Source organism: Astyanax mexicanus, chromosome 6, assembly GCF_023375975.1.
Source record: "Astyanax mexicanus isolate ESR-SI-001 chromosome 6, AstMex3_surface, whole genome shotgun sequence".
Taxonomy (NCBI): Eukaryota; Metazoa; Chordata; class Actinopteri; order Characiformes; family Acestrorhamphidae; genus Astyanax; species Astyanax mexicanus.
This window is the reverse complement of record NC_064413.1, coordinates 7,906,135-7,929,536: the sequence shown is the minus strand read 5'-3', so window position 1 is coordinate 7,929,536 and position 23,402 is coordinate 7,906,135. Positions and strand designations below refer to the sequence as shown.

Sequence of the window (23,402 nt, the reverse complement as noted above, 5' to 3'; positions counted from 1 at the left end):
ATATGTTATTTATTTAATTGAAATTGCTGATCTGAACAACCAATGATTTTTAAAGGGAAATCAAGAAAATTATCAGGGGTGCCCAAACTTTTTTTTATACCACTGAGTAAAATCCCCACTGTTACCTTATTTTTCAGCAGTAAAAAATATTAAACTGTGCACTTTATGTACTAAAAATAAGCAAGTGAAATGCACTCAAAAAATGTACTCCAAATTTTTTGTAAATATTACCTTTACTTAACAGGTGATACAAAAAAAAGTTTACTCAACGTTGCGTGGAATATTGGGTTGTGTCCTCTGTTATAAGTATGCCATCAGTATGTAGTTGTGCCCACCAGGAATATTGCTGGTTGGATACTGTATATTTACTAGAATTAAATCTGGATATTAATGTTAGAGTGTAACTTTTATTGAAATGTACTTTACTGTGTACATTAAAATACATTAAAAAAGCTGTGATGTACAGGACTATGAAAGTGAAACACCTGTCATTTTAGTGTGGGAGGTTTCATGGCTAAATTGGAGCAGCCTGGTGGCCAATCTTCATTCGTTCAGCATACCACCAAGAAAGACGAACCACATCCAACAGGATTAACTGTGGACGCTGTAAGAGGAAGCTGTCTGAAAGGGATGTTCGGGTGCTAACCCAGATTGTATCCAGAAAAAAATAAAACCACGGCTGATCAAATCACTGCAGAATTCAAATGTGCACCTCAACTCTCCTGTTTCCACCAGAACTGTCCGTCACCACAATAAATTATTGTGCTCTAAAACCAGGTGTTTCTGTTTCATTGTGCAACCCCTGTATATAGAGTTCTGCTCTAGATCACAATAAGCTCTCCATCCCAGTTCACACAATACAACCCAGTGTAACCAGTAGAGACCATAATAAATACAGGACACAGACGCACGTTCATTTAAATACTTATTCACTTTATTAGTGAACGCTCCGGAAGTGTCCTCTGAGCTGCTTGACGTGGCAAGAGTGAAAAATCACACACACACTCTCTTTCACACACACACACACACACACACACACACTAGTAAATTAATTATATTTACAGAGACTACCTAACTGTGCTGTAGCAGTTCTGTGCATAGTAATACACACACTCTGACACACAAACCCTGACACACACACCCACACACACACACACCCTACTTCAGCAGTGCAGTGCATAGATACAGAATGAGTGAAGAAAAAAAAAACAGAAAGTGTTAGAACTTATCCTGAGAGAGAGAGAGAGAGAGAGAGAGAGAGAGAGAGAGAGAGAGAAAGAAAGAGAGAAAGAGAAAGCGAGAGAGAGAGAGAGAGAGAGAGAGAGAGAGAGAGAGAGACTCATGAACACAACCATTTGGTTTCAATTATTTCTTTGAACTGTCCTTCTCTGGAACAAAATGAATAAAATACTTAACAGAAACAGGAGGAGGGCGGGTTGCTGAAATCAATAATCATAATTAGTTAACACTTTACAATAAGGATACATCAATTAACAGTACTTATTACAGTAATAAATAGTAAAGACATCATTTAAACATTAATCAGATATGTCAATTAATGATACTTGCTGCTTGCATTAAATATTAAGGAGAGAAATCGAAAAATTTCTGTAATTTTTTTTAACATTAAATTTGTCTGTGTTTAGTGCTTTAACCTCTAACTATGTGAGTGTACACTTCAGGATTTTGATCTTAGAACTACAGTTTTATAACTATTAACATTAGTTGTATTGGCCCTAGAGTAAAACCCTGTGGAATGCCACAAGATCTGCTATATTAACCATCAATCACCCCAACACTTCACCACAGATTCTCAGTAGGAATTCTGTATTAAACAGAACCAATAATCAATCAATCAAACAATTTAATAATGCAATGATATGAAAGCAGATGCGAGAAGGTCCAAAAATGACTAATCTTTGAAGAAGTGTCTAGATACTATTATACTACTATAGCTTAAGTTTGGAAAAAAGTCTCAAATAAACATCACCCTCAGAGGAAACTGGTTTAAATCACTGGTTAGGAACAATCAGTTAAAAAAACACCATGGACCAGGTCTGCCATGAACTGCACACCTGCATGTGTCACTGCCATTGTAATGCTGGCTTGATTTTAGCTGAAGAACCTGGACAAAGAAAAAACCTTTGGGAATTGTGCACTGCGCCAGCTGTTAAGCATGGTGGTGGGAGCATCATGTTCTGGGGCTTTTTTTTTCTAAACAGTAATAAACATTGTTGTTACAACTAATAAACTAACATTAAAACGGTACTAAATGTCTAAGACTGTTGTAAATAATAATAATGAGCTGAAACATTAGTGTAGAAATTTTGCATTGATTAATATGGTCTTAATAAGCGTCCATTAATAATTAATTGAGACTTTCTGTTGTAAGTACTGTTCATTAAATGCAGCCTTTTTGTAAAGTGTTATCCTTTAACACCTTGAACCTTTGGTTTATTACCATATTGAGTGTATTCCTCGTGCACACACTGTTGTGAATCAGTGGCAGTTTGATTTAATATGTATTATGGAGCACCCAGGGGTTCTCTGTTTTAGAGCCTATTAAATTATTGTTCATTAATGATAATTGTGACATTTACAGTAATATGATTAAGAAAGTAAGGCATGAGCAACAGGTTATTTTGGGTTAACTAAATATTAGAGCTTTAATTAGAGCTTTAACCCTTTGTTGATTTCAGAGAATCTGTTTAATAGAGAATATATATTTCTATTAAATAAGAATTTGAGAGTTCAAAGAAATATATGAAAGCAAAATCACCATGACCTTCATGTCCATGAGAAGTGAAGGAGAGAGAAAGAAAGACAAGGAGAGAGAAAGAGAGAAAGAGAGAGAGAGAGAGCTGCAGTAAGTGTAAGTAGTGTCTTCACTGAGTCCACTCGGACACTCAGCCTCGGTGCTCCTTCAGGAGGAGAGACGTCCCTTTATTGACCTCTGAATGGACCTCTCTGTGAGTGACCAGCCTGGTGAGTAATCCTTCAGTCTTTGGTAGTGACATTCTGCACGGGAGGGGGAGGGGCCTCACGCTAAACTGCCCTCAGTGTCCCTGCATGCCTGTCACCCCCCACCCCCATCCCAGCATGCATGTGTGGTTTAAAAACCCACAGAAAACTTCTTGACCTGAGAAATATCACTTCCTGGAGTCTTCCGCCATCAGCCACGTCCCATCATCCTCCACTTCCCTCTGAACAACCAGGAGCATCTCCGCCACATCCTGAGACAACTGCTCACAGAGGAACGACCTGCAGAGAAAAGTATATGTGCTCATATGATTCAAACATTCGCTCTGACAGACTGTAATACACCACACAAAATGTAGGGGGCGTACTGGAAAAAAATATTCTTATAAATTTATGCTGAATATTTTTATTGAATATTTTTAGTTAAACAAAGGTGTTCGAAACTCCCTAAGACTCGCCCCTCAATTAGACTTACTAAAGTTACTGATTCACTACTCCACTCAGTGGAGTAAATAGAGTTAAATAGAGTTAAAACGCAGTAAAGAATACTGGTGGTGAAATCACATGAATACAGGGTAACTACTGTATTGTCCACACTAAAAGGTGCACTTTCCCAAAAATCGCAAATGCACTTTATAATCCGATGTGACTTATGTATGAAAATAGACCAGCAAATAGACTTTTATTGATCCCCACAAATGTAATTGCTCTTCACAGACAGCAGCAGCTGTGATTGGTCCACAATCCCCCACACATTCCTGCCTTCGTGTTACAAACTGCAGAGCGACACAGAGACACGGTCACATGAACTCAGACAGCTGCGTACAGACAGGGCACTCACTAGGGCATCAAAATTCACGAACCAAAAGGCAAAAGGCACCGACTGATGTCTCGGCACTAAAGAGTACAGAAATCTATTTATTTAAAAAAATAATAATAATAAATAATAAATCTATGCTTATTTTCAATACTTCACATGAAAATGCACATAAACATGCCAAGTGGCCAAAGTGATCTAAATGTAAATCAAAATCTGGATCTTCTTCTAAAGATTCAAATTAGGGGTGGGCGATATGGCCCTAAAATAATATCACGATATTTCATGGTATTATCGCGATAATGATACTCTTGATTAATATGACGAAATACTGAATTTAAAAAATGATTTCAAGATTACACTACTGCACCAAAATTAATGTTAAATTTTCTTATTGCATACGATATGATATGGCACACCCCTAACGGAGAAAAAATACAAGAAATGTATCAGATTTGTAACAGAAGTCAATGATCCAGAATGTCATGACACTCATAATGCGCTCTACATATCTCCATATATCCAGTATTTAATTAAAAAATTAATGATACTGGACAAAATCTGTTTCTAGTAGATATATTATGGGAAATGAGAACAGTGGGAACTTTTCTTTTGCTAAAAACAGCAAAAAAAGTAAACCCTAATGTAATGATATGGCAGGATATTTCAGGGTAAAATATCGTTCACGATATTAAAAACTTTTGGCGATATTATCATGTACGATATGATATGGCACACCCCTAATTCAAATACACCTTATTCCATTCAAGTTGTCAACACACAACTCGGTTCTGATACATCATCTTACCGCAGCGATGTGGGGAAAGAGCGCCATCTACCCACCCAGAGAGAGCAAGGCCAATTGTGCTCTCTCAGGGCTGTGGCAGCTGATGGCAAGCTACATAAGCGGGATTCAAACCAAATGCAATCTCCCGATCATAGTGCCAGCTCTAAGCCTGTTGCTGGATTACTCGGCACCCTATAATTATAATTTTAGTTTTTTTTTTTTGTTTTGTTTTTTGCAACAAATAAGAAAATAGGTATTGGTTTGGTATCAGTCTCGAGTTCAAATTTCAAAAATTGTAGGCAATACCGAGCCCAAGCAGTCATACAGGCTACGCAGTAAACAACATATTGACTTAAAGTAGAAATATAAATTGGCCTAACTGGGCTTCCAAATTGTGGAGAAAATAAATTGTGGAATAAATAAAAAATAATAATAATAATGTTTTTGAATTTGTAGATGTTCTGTGAAACGACGTGCCATGTTCAGTGTGTGAGTCTGTAGGTTAGCAGGACTCACCTGAGTTCTGTCCCCCCCCCGATGCAGACAGGACCCTTTAGTTTAGAGTCCAGGTTGTAGTAGTGTCCGTTCACCTGCCGCACCGCCAGCCAGTGTCTGCGTCTCAGCGGGAGAGACACGATTCCCAGAGAGACCCGCGACGGCACGTTTAAAATGAAGCCCTGCACCTTATCCAGACACAAACTCTGCACCGACCTACGGGAGAGAACACAATCAACATCAACCCAGTAGATAGAACAACAAGAGGAGTACACTATACTGCCAACAATATTCATCCACTCATCCATTCAAAATTCCTATTTTCAGGTAATTCAATCACTTCCACGGCCACAGGTGTATAAAAACCAAGCAGCCAGGGCATGCTGCAGACTGCTCCTACAAAGAGTAGTGAAAGAATGGGTCTCTTTCAGGAGCACAGAGAACTCCAGAATGGTACTGTAATAGAGTTACGACACCTGTGCAACCAGTCGTCCAGTCGTGAAATTTCCTCACTACTAAATATTCCACAGCCAACTGTCAGTGATCTTATAACACAGTGGAAGCAACTGGGAACTACAGCAACTCACAGTCAAGAGGAAGAACTGGACTCTAGAGCAGTGTAGACGTGTTCTCTGGAGAGATGAATCACACTTCTCCATCTGCCAATTCAATAGACGAGTCTGGGTTTGGCAGTTACCAGAAGAATGGTTCTTGTCTGACTGCATTGTACCAAGTGTAAAGTTTGGTGGAGGGGGGGATTATAATGTGAGGCTGTTTTTCAGGTGTTGGGCTCGGCTCCTAATGATTCAACGTGCCAAGAGGTTTGTAGAGATTTTTCAACTTTGCATGAACAGTATAGAGATGGCTCATTTCTGTTCCAACATGACTGCACACCAGTACACAAGGTAAGACAATTAAAGACAGGAATGCAAATACAGTGTATATTTAAAAAGCAGTGGACATGTTACAGACCTGGGCTTGGAGCTGGGCGATATGGCCCAAAAAAAAAAAATCTTCGATTTTTTTTTTTAATCCGATTTTCGATCCGATTTGATTCAATTTTTTCCCCCTACTAAAAATCTAATTAAAGATGATAAAGAAATGGTTGAAAACTAGTTTTTATTTAATTAGTTTTCACTTAAATGTCCCCTTTGTGGTTAAAGTGCAACCAGTAACAGTAAAAAAAAAAAACTATTGTAAACAGTGAGAACATCTAGTAACTTTTAGAAAGCTAAACATAGTTTGGGTACTGACACAATGCACCCTCAAACTTAAAAAATAAATAAATAAACCCACCCTCAAAAAACAAATAGAAAGAAATAAAATGGTGTCCTTTTTGGTAAAACTTAAAAAATAGAAAACAAGTCCAATATGCTATTAAGTAAAGACTTTTCCACATTGGGATTCAATTGCAAAACAAAGCTTTTAAATAAAGTGCCAGTGTTCTATAAAAAGAATATGTATAAAATCATAAACTGTAGTGCATACAGAACCTCGTACATGGTTGGAAGATGTTTTAGGGACAATTGCTTGTTTTACTGTGGATGGTGTGCTGCTGCTGCTGCGTTCATTCCTTTGGGAGCAGCACTTCTCCCACTCCGCTTCTGTTTAAGGTGTAGAGATAAATTTGTTGCGCTGCTATGTTTAGAAGCAATTGGTTTAAACGCACCTTACAGCGAGAACCTGTTTGGTCTATGTCCGATGCCGCAAAAACCTAAACAAAAGCTCCGCCGTCATGTTGCGTGTGTTGTGTGGGTTGCTCGCAGGAGGGAGGGAGAGAGAGGCGGGGGTGCGCGGGAGGGGCGGGGCTAAGCTCAGTCTAAAGTACGGGCCCCACAGGGGAGCGTCAGTGGTGAAAATTAAAACTCAGAGAAAATCGATTTTTATAAAAACACAGCGTCCTTAACCGTAAATTCGAATTAACCGATAAAATCGATTCATCGCCCAGCTCTACCTGGGCTTAAAACGAAACCTTACTCCAAGACAATTCTGCTATCTATCGTTTGTTAATACTACGGAGAGTAAAGTTTGGGTAACACTTTATTTTACATTATGATAAGTACTGTGTATTTAATAGGTAAATAAGATAAGGCTACTGATTTCACGTATTTACTAAGTCAATAGTGAACACCACTTAAACTACCAGGTACCGTGTTGTGAAAATGCCCCCTTACAGATTCATTTTGTTTTAGCTTTTTTAATCATATTACCTTTTCAGGATTTACAGGTAGAAAGCATAATTCGTGGTTCCATAAATTACAGTAATTTTTTAAAGAGCCAGAAGCAGCAAATCAGCCCAAAGACCATGATACTACCACCAACATGTTTGACTTTTTTAAAATTATGTGTTTTGAGCCAAATGGGACCAACGGGCCTGTGGTAATCAGGCGTACACCACAGACGCAGGCAGCATGTGTCTATTACAGATCACTATGCTTGATTTACGTGGTATTTGGTAAATGATTGATAAACTGACCTTCGCTTGTCCCACCACACTGCGGCCAGTCCCCGGCTCTGGAGCGCTGCCATAATCACGTTCACATCATAGTTCCCTGTCCCCAACACCGAGCGGTGCGGGTTCACCACACACTGCGGGGCGAGGCTGAAAAACACAAACAATATAACATCTTGTCTATCCAAAACTGTGTCCTAGGTGCTATGGGGCTAAGTGCTTGCTAAATGAGTGCTATAGATATCTTCTCTTCTAACAGCTTTTTTATTTATTTTATTTTTAAAAATGCAATATTTTCCATTAATAAAATTGTTTAAGCTTTAACTATAACAAAGTTTCGTTCTATCAGAAGAATAAATATAATATAATAATAATAATAATAATAATAATAATAATAATATAAAAAAGGGTATCGCGATATTTAGTTTCCTTCTAAAATACATTGCAATTTTTAAACAAATTTCTCCAGAAGTCTACAGGTGAGTAAGAGTGAAGAGGCTGGGTATTCTCACCGCTTGCAGATCTCATCCGCCGTCTCTTTAGTGAAAACTCTCTCCTGCAGTACGTTGTTTAATGCGTGGATGGCGCACAGCTCCAACCTCTGCTTCTCATGAAACACCTCCACCTCGCTCATTCTCCCTCACACACAGGCAGCTGACCACCTACACACACACACACACACACACACACACATCATTACAGCAGTGTTAACAATTAGTCAACATAATAGACAAATGCTAATTATTACATTTTAACGAATAATCCTTAAGTAGTCCAGCCTGTATTGCTCTTTACTCAAATGTATTAATATTTATTATTAATATTTCATAATAAAAGTGCAGATAAAAGCCTGAGCCAGTAAACTATCTGTGATAAATTGAAAAGGGTCTGGTCTCAGACCCTAGCTTGCTTTCGCACTGTCTCTTGCTAACACGCTGTCTCCCGCCTCTCCTAACCTGAGATATTAAAGTACAGTAAAAAGCTCTAGTCTGCCTGACCTAAACCATACTGCACTATTATTACACCCCCTCTCAAAAATACAGGGAACTAGAGCATTAAAAAATATTATAATTTTTTCTAAGTGATTGACATCACAAATATAAATTAATTTGTCAATGTAATGCTGAAATTTTTCCTCTTCTAAAACTTCTTAAAAGTGAAATGCACACAGCAATATGCGTAAGAACAATAATTGATAAAGTGCCACAAAAATGCTATGTAATAATAATGATTGTTTTCTTTGGTTACAATTTAGAAAAAAAAACGTATCGAAAAAAGTATTGTCTGGGAATAGCTACTGGTATCGACAATTTTAAAAACGATACCCAGCTCTAATTACTATCATTATTATTATTATTATTATTACTATTATTATAAGAGAGGAAAACGCAGACCTCGATTAATATATATTTATATTACAAAATACATGTATTTAAATTTTAGTTCTGCCAGTTAAGATTCTTAGTGCTTATAATTTAAAGGGCCTTTTTTCTCCTAATAAGAACAGCGGCGGATCTTAGCTGACTAGTTTGGGTTCCAAATGTCCGCCTCTACTTCTAAGATAATGGAGGTGGTAAATTTCCCAGCTATGGATAGTTAACCTTACTGAAGCTCAGTGATTACCTGTTCAGCAGAAACATAGTCATCTAAATCATTTTCATGCAGTACACTGTTTGGGTGCTGTTGTGTTGTATACCTGGCAACCCGGAGTGTGGAAATAGGTATGGGGGAATTCAGAGACTAAAACCCACACAGAATACCATAAAATACTGTATAAATCAAATAAGAACATACTGGTTGAAGCTGTCATTGGCTGCCATTGCCAAAACTCAGTATGTTTCATCAATATCTGAGGACACATTCTGGTCATGTTATGAGATATTACTGAATACATAAATCGCTAATGGTCCTTTAAATATAATGTCACAAGACAAGCCTCCATTAAATTAAATGATGGGGAGGGATTTGGGTCAACAACCTAAATAATCGGCAGATTAATCGACTAGCTACCAAAAACATATATTAGTTACAGTCATAGTTTACAATTAAAGTAAGTTAGAAACACTAAAATGGGTTTAGTTTATCATTCGAAGTTTCCGTTCCGCCTTAAACGCAGCATTGCTTATAATATAATTTAAGGTGGAACTGACTAATTCAAACATGATTATAGTGGAAAAAAGCCAACGTTTACGTCGTTTTCTCGAAAAAACAATCAAGGACTTATTCACACTCAGACACACTCATTTTTAACACACTCTCTCTACTAATATTTAGCGTTTATTATTATTTAATAACACAAAAATAAATATCACCCAATCAACAGCAGCACTCAGTGAAACACACACGCCCCTAGTTAGTTAACTTTAGCTAAGATAGTTAGCCGTTAACTGTCCTTACCTTTAACTGTGAATCCTTACGAGTTAAAACGACGTTTAGCCGATATCTCAGGAGTTCATAAATAAAATATAATCTTATAAAAACGCTTCATTTACATCTAAACCGACAGCCCTCAGTGAGGTGATGCTACTGAGTGTTAGCATTTAGCTGAGAGCCGAGCGAGTGTAAGTGTCCTGTCAAATAGTGCTACCCACCTGTATGTGCTACTTTGCCGTTATGCGCATGCGCAGATTCAGACGTTTCGAACCTTTTCATGTGATTTTCATGATAATTCTGTTTTTCTTGTGTGAATTTTACACTTTTAGCGGATTATTATTGTTATTATATGCTTGAGTGTTACAAAAGAGTAACTCGCAATTTATAACAGTAACACAAAAAAAATTAGTAGTAAAAAAAATCTTATCAGATTTTAACATGTCTCTATTTTTGCTAAATATCTTCTGCTATCGATATTCTATACTTCTGTTTAATTGATATATATATATATATATATATATATATATATATATATATATATATATATATATATATATATATATATATGATGCTTTTGGCCTATAGAAAGATCCTACCTGCTTCTATTTGGGGCAGGTTTTGGTACCTGAACATAAAATCGACAGAACACCGGAAGAAGCGCTATTGTTGTTGTTGACGCCCTGAACTGTGACGATATTTTCTTAAAGCAACATAAATTATTATTGCTGAAAAAAGAATATTGCTGGGAAATAATATTATTCACGTAGAAAAATCTGAATCTGAAATTTGAAAATATACATAAAATCTATATAGTATATAGTATATATGAAGAATATAAAAAAGTCTTGAATAACCAAAATTAATACTGTCTGTCTATGATTAAAGTTATTATTAAATATTGCTATAGAAAAAATGATAAAAATGGTAAAAGTTCTTTTATTTCCTCGTTTTATTTGTTTACATTTATATGGGCTACAGTAATGTAAAGATTAGACAACTAAACAAAATAAAAAAATATAATGTATAAGTAAATAAATAAGTTTATACTGGAATATGACATATTTCTAAGTTCTAGACAAAGTTAACAAAAAATACTGCATTTTACTACATTTATAATACTACAAAACTCAAATTTAATATATACTAGCTCAGGATATTCCTGAGTATTTCTGCTAAAAATAAAGAAAGCCTACCCATGTATTTCCATTTTTCTTCTACGACAAAGGTTTTTAGATAACAGATTTGCTAGCATTTCTCACTGTAACTGATTGATTGTTGCTCTGATGCTGATGTGTTCTACAGCCAGAACACATTTCTTAAAAGTCATATAAGTGGAGTTTTAAAGCTTTTAAATGTATGTCTACAGTACTGAAGAATTTGGTATTGTTCCATATTGATGGAATTAGAAAAGATGGGTATTCTGTGTCCTTACTGATGATAATACTCTATTGTAAAGAACATCTAATGACTTTTGATGCTGGTCAATAATTCTCCCTGACAGGCTGACTTACATGTTTCCCAATATTATATTATTAATCACAAACACCTTCAGTTTCCCAATCAGATAGAATCTCAGACTGGCTTTTTACTCTCCTCAGAATAGATACACAGTGTAAGTGGTGGGACTGTAGTTCACAGAACACACAACCTTTATCCTCTAATCTTAAGGTAAACAGAGCATTCTGAGAGCAGGCTGAAGCACTGTGTATATTGGAGCGCCATCTAGAGGACTGAATAGACTGGCCACAGCCCTCACTAAACACAGATCTGCTAAAGGATGAAAAAATTAAACAAGCATAGGAATCTGAGATACTTTGACAAAAAACAAATTGTGATGTTCAAGACCAGATTAGACAATATAAAAAATAGACAAAAGAGGGCCACCGTACCAGTCCCTGTTTCTACCAAATAATTCAGAATTTTTCTAAACATTTTATCCAGAACACGAAAAATCAAAAACATCCATCACTCAACTCTGTCACATTCAACCCAGTCACACTCAACCCAGTCACATTCAACCCCATCACACTCAAACCTGTCACATTCCATTCTATAATATTCAATCTGGTCACATTCAACTATTTTATACTCAACTCTGTCACACTCAGCTCCTTAACCCTGTCACATTTAACCCCATCACATTCAGTCCTGTCACACTGGGAACGCTCACAGATGCGGGGCAGTGGTGTGTGCCCACACTCAATAAATATATATATATATATATGTGTGTAAGTATATATGTATGTAAGTATGCAGGTGTGTAGGTAGGTAGAGAAAACTCATTGCATTTATTTAATTAATTACTATGAATCATTAAGCAGCATTAATAAATCAGTATTTTACAGAGACTGTCACAAAAACAACCTCAAAAAAGAACCCTAATTTTTCTATAAAAGATATAAAACATCACATAAACTTTATACGTTTAAAGAGTTTTTTTATGTATTGAAAGAAAGTTATATTTGCATGCTTAGCCTCGCCCCTGCTGTGTGTGGGCGGGTCTGAGTTATTCAAACTGGCCAATCGCAGAGGAGCATTTTTCACATTCTACGGTCCAGCTGGACTGCGTGGTCGCTGAGAGCGGCGACGTCACTCCTTGCGTGTGCTGTGATTGGTTGAACGGCTGCGGTGGCTTTTGCAGGCAGGTTTTATTGCCGGAGCTGATTGGCGGAGCGGCCGTGCTCTCTCTGTTCGTATTTTTGTTCCTGTGTCAAAAGCAGAGAACTGTTAGCTCGCCAAGAAGAAGTCAGAACCGGTTTCTGATGCGAGTAAGGCAACGACACCGCTGCAGTCTCCTGCGTTTCTTTTATTTCAGTTTATTTAGTTTATTTTAACCGGGTTTGGGGACCGGTAACTCCAGCAGAGACGAGAAACTAGCGGAGTTAGCATTAGCGCTCTGGCTAATCGCTTCCAATAGAGCAGACTGATCTGACTCCAGGCTCCGGCTGAGCTAACGCAGAGTTTAGTGGCGCTGAAACCGAAAACAGTCTCATATTCGGTTTAATTCGATTTTAAATTGTCGTTCGTTTCTTTCTTGAAGTTATAGCTAGCTCCTTAGCTAGGTGTTTGCTCTAGTAGGTGTCAGAGTGTTGAGATAAGCTAGTAAGCTAGCTAGGTTAGCTTAGCTACATCGTTAGCCTGCTCGCTCAGTTTATAGCAAGGCTCAGTTTCCTAACGTTGTTAACTACAGTTCCATCTCTAAAGACAAAATGGTAAGTTATTCCACCTTAAATACTCCTTTTCTGATAAAATACATCAAAAATATTTGTCTAACACATTCGGCGTGGAGCCAACACCAACCTAAGTTAACTAGGTTGGTGTTGGCTAGTAAAAGCGCTTCTGATTTCTTTTAAATTGTTCGTTCCACCTTAAATGTCTTAGCAATTAACTAGTGTGTCTAGCTGAACCCTGTCACCTCATTTAAGGAAGCGTCAGTACTAATAAGAAGCTAACCTAGCAGTCGTGGCTAAATAAGTTTTTAATATTTTTTTATATTCCCCTTAAATTCCTTAGCAGTTTAGCTAGCTGAACTATATTAGTTTAGCTGGCTGGTTTCTGGCACCTCATTTAAGGTGGAATGGTCAGTACCTATAAGAAGCTAACCTAGCAGCCGTGGCTAGGCTAACCTTCAAGGCTTGACGATACAATTGACTGATTTTAACCTAGCTGTTTTTTCGATTAAATTCCAAAAGTAATCTAATTTTGTAGCCTAGCTAGCTATTCAAGACCACTAGCTATATCCATTTTTTGTATTTAAATTTCATAACAATATAACATATGTTTAGGGTAATACAATTAATATTTTTATTTGTTAGACTAAGGCGATAATTTTGTGTTTAGAGATACAATTCCATCCAGTATTAATAATTAGTGTGAAAACATAATATAAAACTTAAGTCTGAAAAGTAGGGATCCACCAATATGGAATTTCTGAGCTGATACTGATTCAATATTACACGTACATATCTGCCGATATACACGTTGAACTTGTAGCAAGAATTCACATACTGGTATAAATTCGTAACTTTTAGAATTAATAACAGAGATTGGCTGAACTTAATGTATTTTAAAATAGCAGCGTGTCTATCAACTGAAGTTATGTTTGTCACTATAATTACTTTATTGAGTTATCCAACAATAAGTGAACACAACCTTAACAATATATGATACTCTTGATTATTGTTTGTTTGTATGATAATTGACAGTTAACATTTTTTAGCCAGTCATGCAATGACCAATGCTTTAATAACTGACTTTATACACACAGTGCAAACTGCAGGAGATGAAAAATAAAGGATTAATTTTACCAAACTATGATTAATTAAAATGTTGTCTTAAAATGAGTATAATGTATTTGTTATGCTAATAGATTATCATTGTCAGTGCCATTGTGTTAAAATGACAACTTGTTTATTGCTATAATTTATGGGACAATATATTGTCCACAAACAATTTATTGATATCATTGTTCATTCCTACTTACTAGTGTTCTGTATACCACCAAAAGATATAAAGACCCACCCTTTTAATTCTAGGCAGCCTGATTTATTATTGAGTCCCTTAATACAATATATATTTGGAATTCAATTGTTATCATGCAGCATCAAATGGGCTGTCTTCTGCCTTTTTGTGTGTGTTTCACACCTGTCTTGTTTGGTCCAGACTGCAGGTGTAAAAGGGGTTGTGAACCACGGTCCAGTCCAAAGGACCAGAGTTTGGTCAGACTTAAAGAGGTGCTCTCATTCTGCATCTACTGGTTCATCTGCATCTGTGTGAAACACTTATCTAGATAGATCAACTTTTTTGGATCTTTTACAGGAAATTGAGTCAGTCTTTAAACCAACCAGAGGAAAAAGAGCTGGTGTCATGCCGAAACCTCATTCCCTTTGCGCTCAGGCGCATCAAGCAGCAGTATAGGCGCAAATGCTTGGACTGAATTTATTTAATTAATGTAACAATAGATTTATCCTTATTTATAAACAAAAATAAAGGAGTTTGCTGATAATCTTTTTCATCCGTTCTGCTGTGGCAGGCATCCTTATGTAAGGGGAAGTCTGATTCTGACAGAGCTAGAATTCGTCACAACATAAACCTTAGTGTTAGAACGCCATTTTTTAAAATGTATGTGTTTTAATATATTTTTAATATTCATTCAATTTCAAAGCAGGGTAGCCAGTGTCTGCCAGCTTACCTTGGGCCAGCATACAAATAAATCAGCAGGTAGCCTACTAGATAGACTTTAATTAAGTCCCAATAATACAATAGATATCTAGTTGTAACCGTATAGCACTAAATGGGTTATTCTACTCTAAACTGCTCAACTAAACTGGTCAAATTTAATGCAACCAATCAGAGCAGACCTCATTCACATACCCTAATAACATTAACATAATTTCCTTTAAAAAAGCCCTCACACATACCCAAAAAGAAACTAGGGACAAGAGGGTCTTTAAAAAAAAAAAAAATCTGTTGTTGCTATACTAATGCTGCTAACAGACACTCGATGTGTACCAAGCTTAGGTAACTCAAATTAGATTTTTTTTTGCTCAATGTGGCTTAGATCTTTTTTTCTTTTTAAATGGCTGTCTGAACGTGCCAAATCCATATTTATTTATTTTTTTATCAGATTTGAGTCACATCCATACGTGGTCCTAAATGAGATACATGTCTGATTCATGGACATGCAACATGAATGTAAACGGTCAAATCGAAATTCATGCGTCTTTTTTGCTTTTATGCATGTGCTACTTGCTTCTCTCTCGTACCCACACATCTCTTGGTGCAGCTGTGCAGCTATAGCTGCAAAAACAGCAAAAGCAAACCTGGCCTTTTTTACTCTCCACTCCAGCAAAAGATGCTCCACATATTAGCTCCATTTTACCTATGTAATGCTACAAGTCTCTAAAATCTGATCTGAGCAAAAAATCTGATATGAGCAATGTGGCTTGTAATGTGAACGAAGTCTTAGATGATCACCGGTCTCATCTTTTGGAAAACAGTTTTGTTAGCAGTGCTATCCTAGGAACCTTAGTTTCAGACAATAGGAAAACGTGTCAGTATGTGTCGTACTAAACATATCTTGGAGGACGGACTGAATGTGTTTATGTTCTGGTGTTCATATTGTGTGTTTAAATTCTCAGTTTGTTCCTGTGTAACGTGCATGCTGTTAAGTTCTCTTCGTAAAGCCAGAGAGCGATAATTCAAACAACCTCCAGAAACGACCTCGTTTTCATCGCACATGTGCACCTGCCACCAATTTTCTCCTCGTCACATGTGCCCAGTCTCTAATCTCCAATCAATCTCACTCTCAGCCAAACACCTTAAATACCACCTTCTCGCTTCAAAAGCAGCTACTTTTCTTCTGCGTTCTGACACACGATGCTGGAATTCTCTCATTTCTGCTCATTGTGCTGTATCCCAAGTCTCACATCAGCCTTGTGTTTACAATGATTTTCAGAGAAACATTGGGTTCTCGTGGTAGGGCAACACCTTTTATTAATATTAAAATACTACATTTTTTTTACACTGCCTGCTAATTTTGTGTACACCTCTTGCACCAACAAAAAATGCTCTGTCTTGGTGATGTGCGTGATCTGGCACAGAGACTAACATTACAGCGGACTTAGGCAACCGTTTAAATCGTTAATGTAACTGTCTGTTTGCCAAAGGAAGAAAGGAAAGATGTAAGCCAAATAAGTAATAAAACAAAAATGTATACACACACAGAGCTGGACAATATATTTTGAAATTTATCATGATACGATCAAAATATTCTTATTGTATCGAATATTCTTATTGACAGTACAACCGCTGCTTAAAGGACCCAAAAATAGAGGAAGTCACTGTACTGTGCATAATGGAGTATTTCAATAGGATATTTTAAGAATCTGTCACTCCTGATGCATCTTGTCTGCGAGTCAAAACACACTAAATGCTTAGTATCATTATATTATCTTTAAGTATTTTATATCATATATATTGATTGCAATGATGCCATATCGCCCAGCACCATCAGTGCATGTTTATGTACTCCAAAGGTGGTGGATTTTATATTGTTGATATCAATATCGCAATAATATGATGGGTCCACCAAAATTAAGAAATGTATTGCGGTACAAGTTTTGGCCATATTATCCAGCACTGTGTACATATTACAATCATTTTATATGGAGTTAGAATTAGAGAATTGGAGGTGGACGATACGGCCCTAAAATAAAATCAGATTAAATAAATAAGTTTCAGAACAACACTGCGATAATTGTTCTAAGGCGATGAGACACAACAATGATTAAAATAAATTATAATAATTTAAAGAGACTACTGCAACAAATTAAATATTATAGTTTTATTAAGTATAATATATATTTTAACTGTAACCAAGACTTTGGATCATGGTGGTGTCCCATAAAGTTGTGAAATATTTAGTTAGGTCTGCTTAAATTTAGTAAATGTTGACTTTACTCAAATTTAGAATTAAGAGAATGTTATTTTAAAGCACTGTGAGGCAATCACAGTCAAATGCTTATTGATTATATGTCAAATACTTCATTAATACACACAGCACCGATTTAACACTGTTTAAAGAAAAGGGCAGCAGTGATGGGTCTCTTTCCAAACAGCCACCCTCCAAACAGTCCTTCCTTATTTTCTCTGTCAGTGTTTAAAATGTCCCCTTCATAGATTTTAACCCTAGTCAGTCACAGTTAATCTCTGTCCGATTAACAGATGCCAGCTCTGTGTAACATCTACCATAAAAGACCATAATTTTCGCTCAAACCAACCCTGAAACGCTGTTGAAATTCTTGCTGCTCACTGGATTGAAAGCACATATCTGAACACTCTTTTACCCCCGCCAAAGATGAGACCTAACATAAACGGTTCTGCCAGGAAATGGCCTATAAGCTCTCTTGTCTTTAAACTTTCATTACTACTACTGTTTCTGATTGTGCTTAATAAAACCTCCAGTTTGTGTTAAACTGTGATTGTAGTTCTGATATGGGTTCAAGTTGGACTCTACTGCATATCTTTTATTAAATGTTTGTTTCTTTTTCTGAGCAGAACTCGAACGTGGAGAACTTGCCCCCTCAAGTTCTGAGACTAGTGTATAAAGAAGTCTCAGCGCTGGCAGCAGACCCACCTGAAGGGATCAAAATCTACCCCAGCGAGGAAGACATCACAGAGCTGCACACTGCTATTGAGGGTCCAGGTACGAATTCATTTTCAGTAATTTCCCCACTGATTGTTCTCCGTCCAAATACAGTTGATTAGTTATTACTAACATTTTTGGTGTGGTAGATGTTTTAGCACAAGAACTACCAGGTTGTGGCACAATCGCATTTCTCCCCATTTCACCACTTGGCCCTACAGTTGCCTAGGGGTAGGGTGTCCTGATTCTTGTTAGGCTGGAGTGGTATTGGGAAGTGTTAGAGCTACATGACCCTTCAACCAGAGGCACACTCAAAAGAGAGAGCTATGAGAAATCACTTGCAAGATGGCGGCACAACCGTTAAAAATGAACAATTATATTACCATTTTAATGGCAATTTTCTTCTTAATAAGTGTAAATAATCTTTAGTTTTACGTTTGGGTAGATGGCTTGTTTGATCATTTTCTCGTTCCACCTTATAAATGGTGCAACTATAGTTGCAGGAGCTGCTCCATTTAATCATCTTGAAGGATTGGTTCATTTCTTAGTAACTCTGTGTTGAGGGGAAGGGTGATGAATAAAAACAAGAGGTATAGGTAGAAATGAGATTGGGCCTGAATGTAGATAAGTAGAGCGATGGTTTAGAATTTTGGACTAGGATTTTCTGTTGGCAGACTTTAGGGCTGCAGTAATTGGTCTACATAAATAATGTTGATTTCATAAAAAAATTGAGGACAGATTTCTGTATTGGCTAATCGTTAATTTGTAAATAGTGCACAACACAAAGTTCTGGGGAAAAAACACAGTGGGGAGGTTTAAAGGAGAAATCCGGTGTGAAATTTTACTTGGGTTGTAGTGAAACATCATAACGAGTAGGGGTGTGCCACATCGTATCGTACGTGATAATATCGCCAAAAATGTTGAATATCGTGAACAATATTATACCCTGAAATATCGTGCCATATCACCCACCCCTAATTACCTAATTATCACATCAGAGTACCTTTTTTTTTTAGCAAAAGAAAATGTCACACTGTTCTAAATATACATTATATATCTACTAGAGACAGATAAGATCTGTCCAGTATCATTTATTTTACTTTAATCCTGGATATATGGAGATATTTGTAGTACATTATTATTAGTATCATGACATTGTGGATCATTGACTTCTGTTACAAATCTGATAAAATTCTTTTTTTTTTTTAGTATCTCAGTTAGCCATATCATATTGCATGCAAGAATAAAATTCTAAATATATATTTTTTAAATTCAGTGTTTTGACATATTGCCAAAAGTATCGTTATCATGAAAATACCATGAAATATCGTGATATTATTTTAGAGCTATATCGCCCACCCCTAATAACGAGTATGAACATTTGCTAAATATCCCAGCTCCATTTGCCCCAGCATTCCGAAATACAGTGCTTTTAGCCAATGCTTTCAACAGGCTTACAATGCTAATGATGGGGGCATAGCCTTGCCCATGCAAAGAAATCACTATTTTCACAAAATTAACAAGTTCAGAGTAGCTCTAAACTGCATTGGTAGAATTCCAAGGGAACTGATATTTAAAATGAGACGCTGAGAACTTTAAAAGTGCACAGCTAGTTTATTAAAACACTGTTAATACACACAATACATTCATGGACTTCTCTGGGGCCACCATTTTAAAATGAACTCGAAATAAGTCAACTAAAAAGTACAAACTAACTAGGATGGGGAACAGCTTGCAAAATTTTTTTTGTGGAAATGTTATGAATAATAGTTTTCCACAGTAGTTGCACTGGCTATGGCTTTAATCTGTACCTTAACATTTATATTTTAACACTGAGTGAGCAAAGAGAGAGAGATAGGCTGGACTATTTTGTGTACTGTGTACAACTTTAACTATCAGTCCTAACTGAAATTTAGAGCAAACAAATTTTGAAGGTTGATATTGTCAATCATGTTAACTAATTGTTTGACACTCTACTAATTAGCATAGATTCCAATACTTCCTATTTATTCAAATAAATCTTTTGGTTAAGTGACTATATATGTGGTGCAGTGGAATAACATGTTAACAACATATTTGTTGCTCGATTAATCATTTAATCCATGACATGAATCTGGGACTCGTTTGATTAGCTCTTGTTTTTTTTTTTCCCTTTTCCTGATAGAGGGGACGCCGTATGCCGGAGGAGTCTTCAGGATGCGCTTGGTCCTGGGGAAGGATTTTCCCGCTGTACCACCCAGGGGCTATTTCCTGACCAAGATTTTTCATCCGAATGTCGGGCACAAGGGTGAAATCTGTGTCAACGTTCTGAAGAGGGACTGGAAGGCAGAGCTGGGCCTCAGGCATGTATTGCTGGTAAGTAGCACAGTTCACCATTGCTTATGTTTCATTCTGCCCGGGTCAAAGAGGTCAGGCTGAGAGAAGAAAAGGCCTGTGCTGAAGTTTGTCTGAAGTCTTCTGTAGGTTTTTTAGATATGGTGTTCATGGTCTGGTCCTCATAATTCACTCTGATAATGGGAAGCCAGAAGAAGTGTTTATTTATCCAACATGGCCTGCTCCAGATTGCTTAGTCTCTGTTCTTGCCAACTAGTCTAGTGAGCGGCTGAATTAGTTTAAAATATGTAACAATTTGAAGAACAAAATTCTGATCAGTAGGTTCTGATGATGAGACTGCTACTTATTTGACCATGTAAACCAGGGTTGTCCAAACCTTTGTCAAAGGTGGCTAGATTGGACCATATCAAAATACCTATAGACCAGTCTCCCTTTAGAACAATATTAACGTTTGTAGTTATACATTCAATTAAAGTGACAGTCTGTAAGATTTGTGAAGTTTAGCAGCTTTATGATAGCCATTAAAAAGTTCCCAAATCCTACCAGACCACTCTGATTTTAAAATGAATGTATGTGGCTTCGCAAGAATGGTAGTAGAAGCACACTGCCATTTATAATATTTTGCCCTCCCGCCACTACGGCGATGGTCATAAAATAATATCACAATATTTCAGAGTATTTTTCTATGGCAATCTGACAAAACATTGATTAAACATATTTTGAAGAATACAGTCTTTGTTGGATATCTTTTGAATAGTAGACTTGCATCTCTTTTAAAATGCTGTTCTATAAAATCCAGTCTGGGAAACAGAAATATTTAGCTTAATATAACAGGAATACACCAATGTCTGCATTCTGAACTAATTCAAATATCTGATGTTACACTTGTAAGGTCTAGGGTGAGACTAGAAAGACCTGATATAACTTAAAAAAAAAAAAAGAGCTTGAGTTGATTGATGTTAAAATAGTGCGGCCAGGGTTGGTCTATTACAGTAGCAAAGTCGGCTTTGCTTTAACTTTTTCCATCATACAATAAATACATTAGAAATATCTGTTTGAAATATGGGCCATATCAGTTCATTCCGATGATTTCTAAAAACAACAAAAAACACTATCGGCTGACACTGATATAATTCTGATATTGCGTGTCATCAAAGTGGCAGTCTGTAGTATTTTGTTTCTAAACTGAAAGCAGAAGCATTTCTGAGTGGAGAAGAGATAAAGTATTGTTTAATGGTACCAGTGTGCTGAAATGACCATCCCTGATCAGTCTTACATATTTGTTCCTAAAACTAGGGTGTCGCTTTTTGCAGGAGTTCTCCTGGCCACGTCATGCGTACTTACGTCACACGTACAGCCTCTAAAAGAGGATTCGGCTCAGTTTTACTGAACGCGAGCTGCTGGTGGAGCAATGGGGGCTTCAGAAAAGGAAACTCTGAGCTCAGTAGCTCATTCTCTCAAAGCCTTACACTCGTTCTCACTCACTCACTCACTCACACCCTCGCCGACTAAACATAACCTGGAATCGGATTCTTCCACATTGAAAGAAGGCTGCCTAGTTTAAAATGATTCTTCCGTGTGCTTAGTGCAATTACCCATTCTCACCAGAGAGGGCCCTAAATCCCCAAAATTATGGACATCAGCCTTAATATATACATATGTACAGCCAACAACAATCATTTAATTGATGTCTTGCAGCGCTTTTGTAATTTGCCGTGCCACATCTATTAAAATGAAATGTTCATGTTTTTAAAACAAACCACATTAAAAACACTTGCTTATTCTATTACATGATTTGCTTTTGTTTGGTTAGTGATGGTTTTTGAAACTACCTTTTTAATTTAATGTCATATTGCCAATAGTATCGTTCTCGTTAGTTGCATCCTTATTGTTATTATTTATTATTATTATTATTGTTGCAAAAAAATTAGCTAAAATATTATGATGAATAATGTCTGTCTCTCTCTTTCAGACCATCAAGTGCCTACTGATCCACCCAAATCCCGAATCGGCTCTGAACGAGGAGGCTGGCAGGTTACTGTTGGAGGACTATGCAGAATACGCATCTCGAGCCCACCTTCTCACAGAGATTCACGCAATGGGGGGCTCCTCGGGGGCTCTGCAGGAAGCCGGAGACGGACCCCAGCCCAAGAAACACGCAGGAGACCCAAGCAAACGCGCAGTCACAGCCGGAGCCATGACGACTGCAGGCGGAGCCGGCGGGTCGAACAGTAGCACCACCACTACCAGCGGCACAAACAGTAGCAATAGTGCAGTTGCTGCAAAAAAGAAAACTGATAAGAAACGAGCTCTGAGGCGGCTATAATTGTGAATATATCCTTTTAATTTGTTTGTTTGTTTCTCTATTTTTGTCAATATAAATCTTAAATTGTAGACCATATTTTTCCTTTATTTGTTTGTTTTCTTCCATTAAACTCCATGTTTTATGTTTTTATGATTGTTATACGACATAAATCTCCTTTTTAAAGTGCAACTCAGGATTCTCACTTTTATCATGACATCATAATGTACAGTAGGTTTGTTCTGAACATGATTGAAAGATCAAGTGACTGCAATGTGCTTATTTAAATTATTTTTTTTATTTTATTATTGTTTTTTTACTTCCCCTCAGATATCTGCTAACTTTTTAATGCTATGGTCAGTATATTTGGTATTTCCACCCTTCTTGGCTTTACTGGGTTTAAGAAAATGCATTTATTAAAGTTATTTATTTGGCGTCGTGTCAGTCCAGCCGAGAGTTTTAAATCCGTCTCTGCCACCGGACATCACCCATGATTTTATACCTGTACTACTTGACTCGACTTAACTCTGCTTTGGGCTTTTTTTTTTTTTTTTTTTTTTTTTTTTAGTATGCAATTGTGGCTCCTAATAAGCAGAGTTACTGAGTCAAATGGTGTGTAGGTACGCTGCAGCGGAAAAGCATCAAATATGACAAAAGTATCTTTGTTTTTAATAACACAAGGAAAAAAAACATTTGAAATGTTAACGTACACTACCG

At 36.9% G+C, this 23,402-nt stretch overlaps 2 protein-coding genes across 2 annotated transcripts; one reads left to right on the top strand and one right to left on the bottom strand.

The window, feature by feature from the left end:
- Positions 1-908: 908 nt before the first annotated feature.
- On the bottom strand, positions 909-10,099 carry josd2 (Josephin domain containing 2). Its single transcript, XM_007256474.4, has 5 exons — positions 9,928-10,099; positions 8,043-8,192; positions 7,555-7,680; positions 5,100-5,294; positions 909-3,261 (listed from the first exon to the last, which is right to left on the bottom strand). The coding sequence occupies exons 2-5, from the start codon at positions 8,162-8,164 to the stop codon at positions 3,150-3,152; spliced, it is 555 nt and encodes a 184-aa protein (XP_007256536.2). The 5' UTR covers positions 8,165-8,192; positions 9,928-10,099; the 3' UTR covers positions 909-3,149.
- A 2,457-nt stretch (positions 10,100-12,556) lies between these two features.
- On the top strand, positions 12,557-23,119 carry ube2s (ubiquitin-conjugating enzyme E2S). The gene is made up of 4 exons (XM_007256475.4): positions 12,557-13,115; positions 17,962-18,109; positions 20,214-20,404; positions 22,356-23,119. The coding sequence occupies exons 1-4, from the start codon at positions 13,113-13,115 to the stop codon at positions 22,707-22,709; spliced, it is 696 nt and encodes a 231-aa protein (XP_007256537.1). The 5' UTR covers positions 12,557-13,112; the 3' UTR covers positions 22,710-23,119.
- The last annotated feature ends 283 nt before the right edge of the window (positions 23,120-23,402 follow it).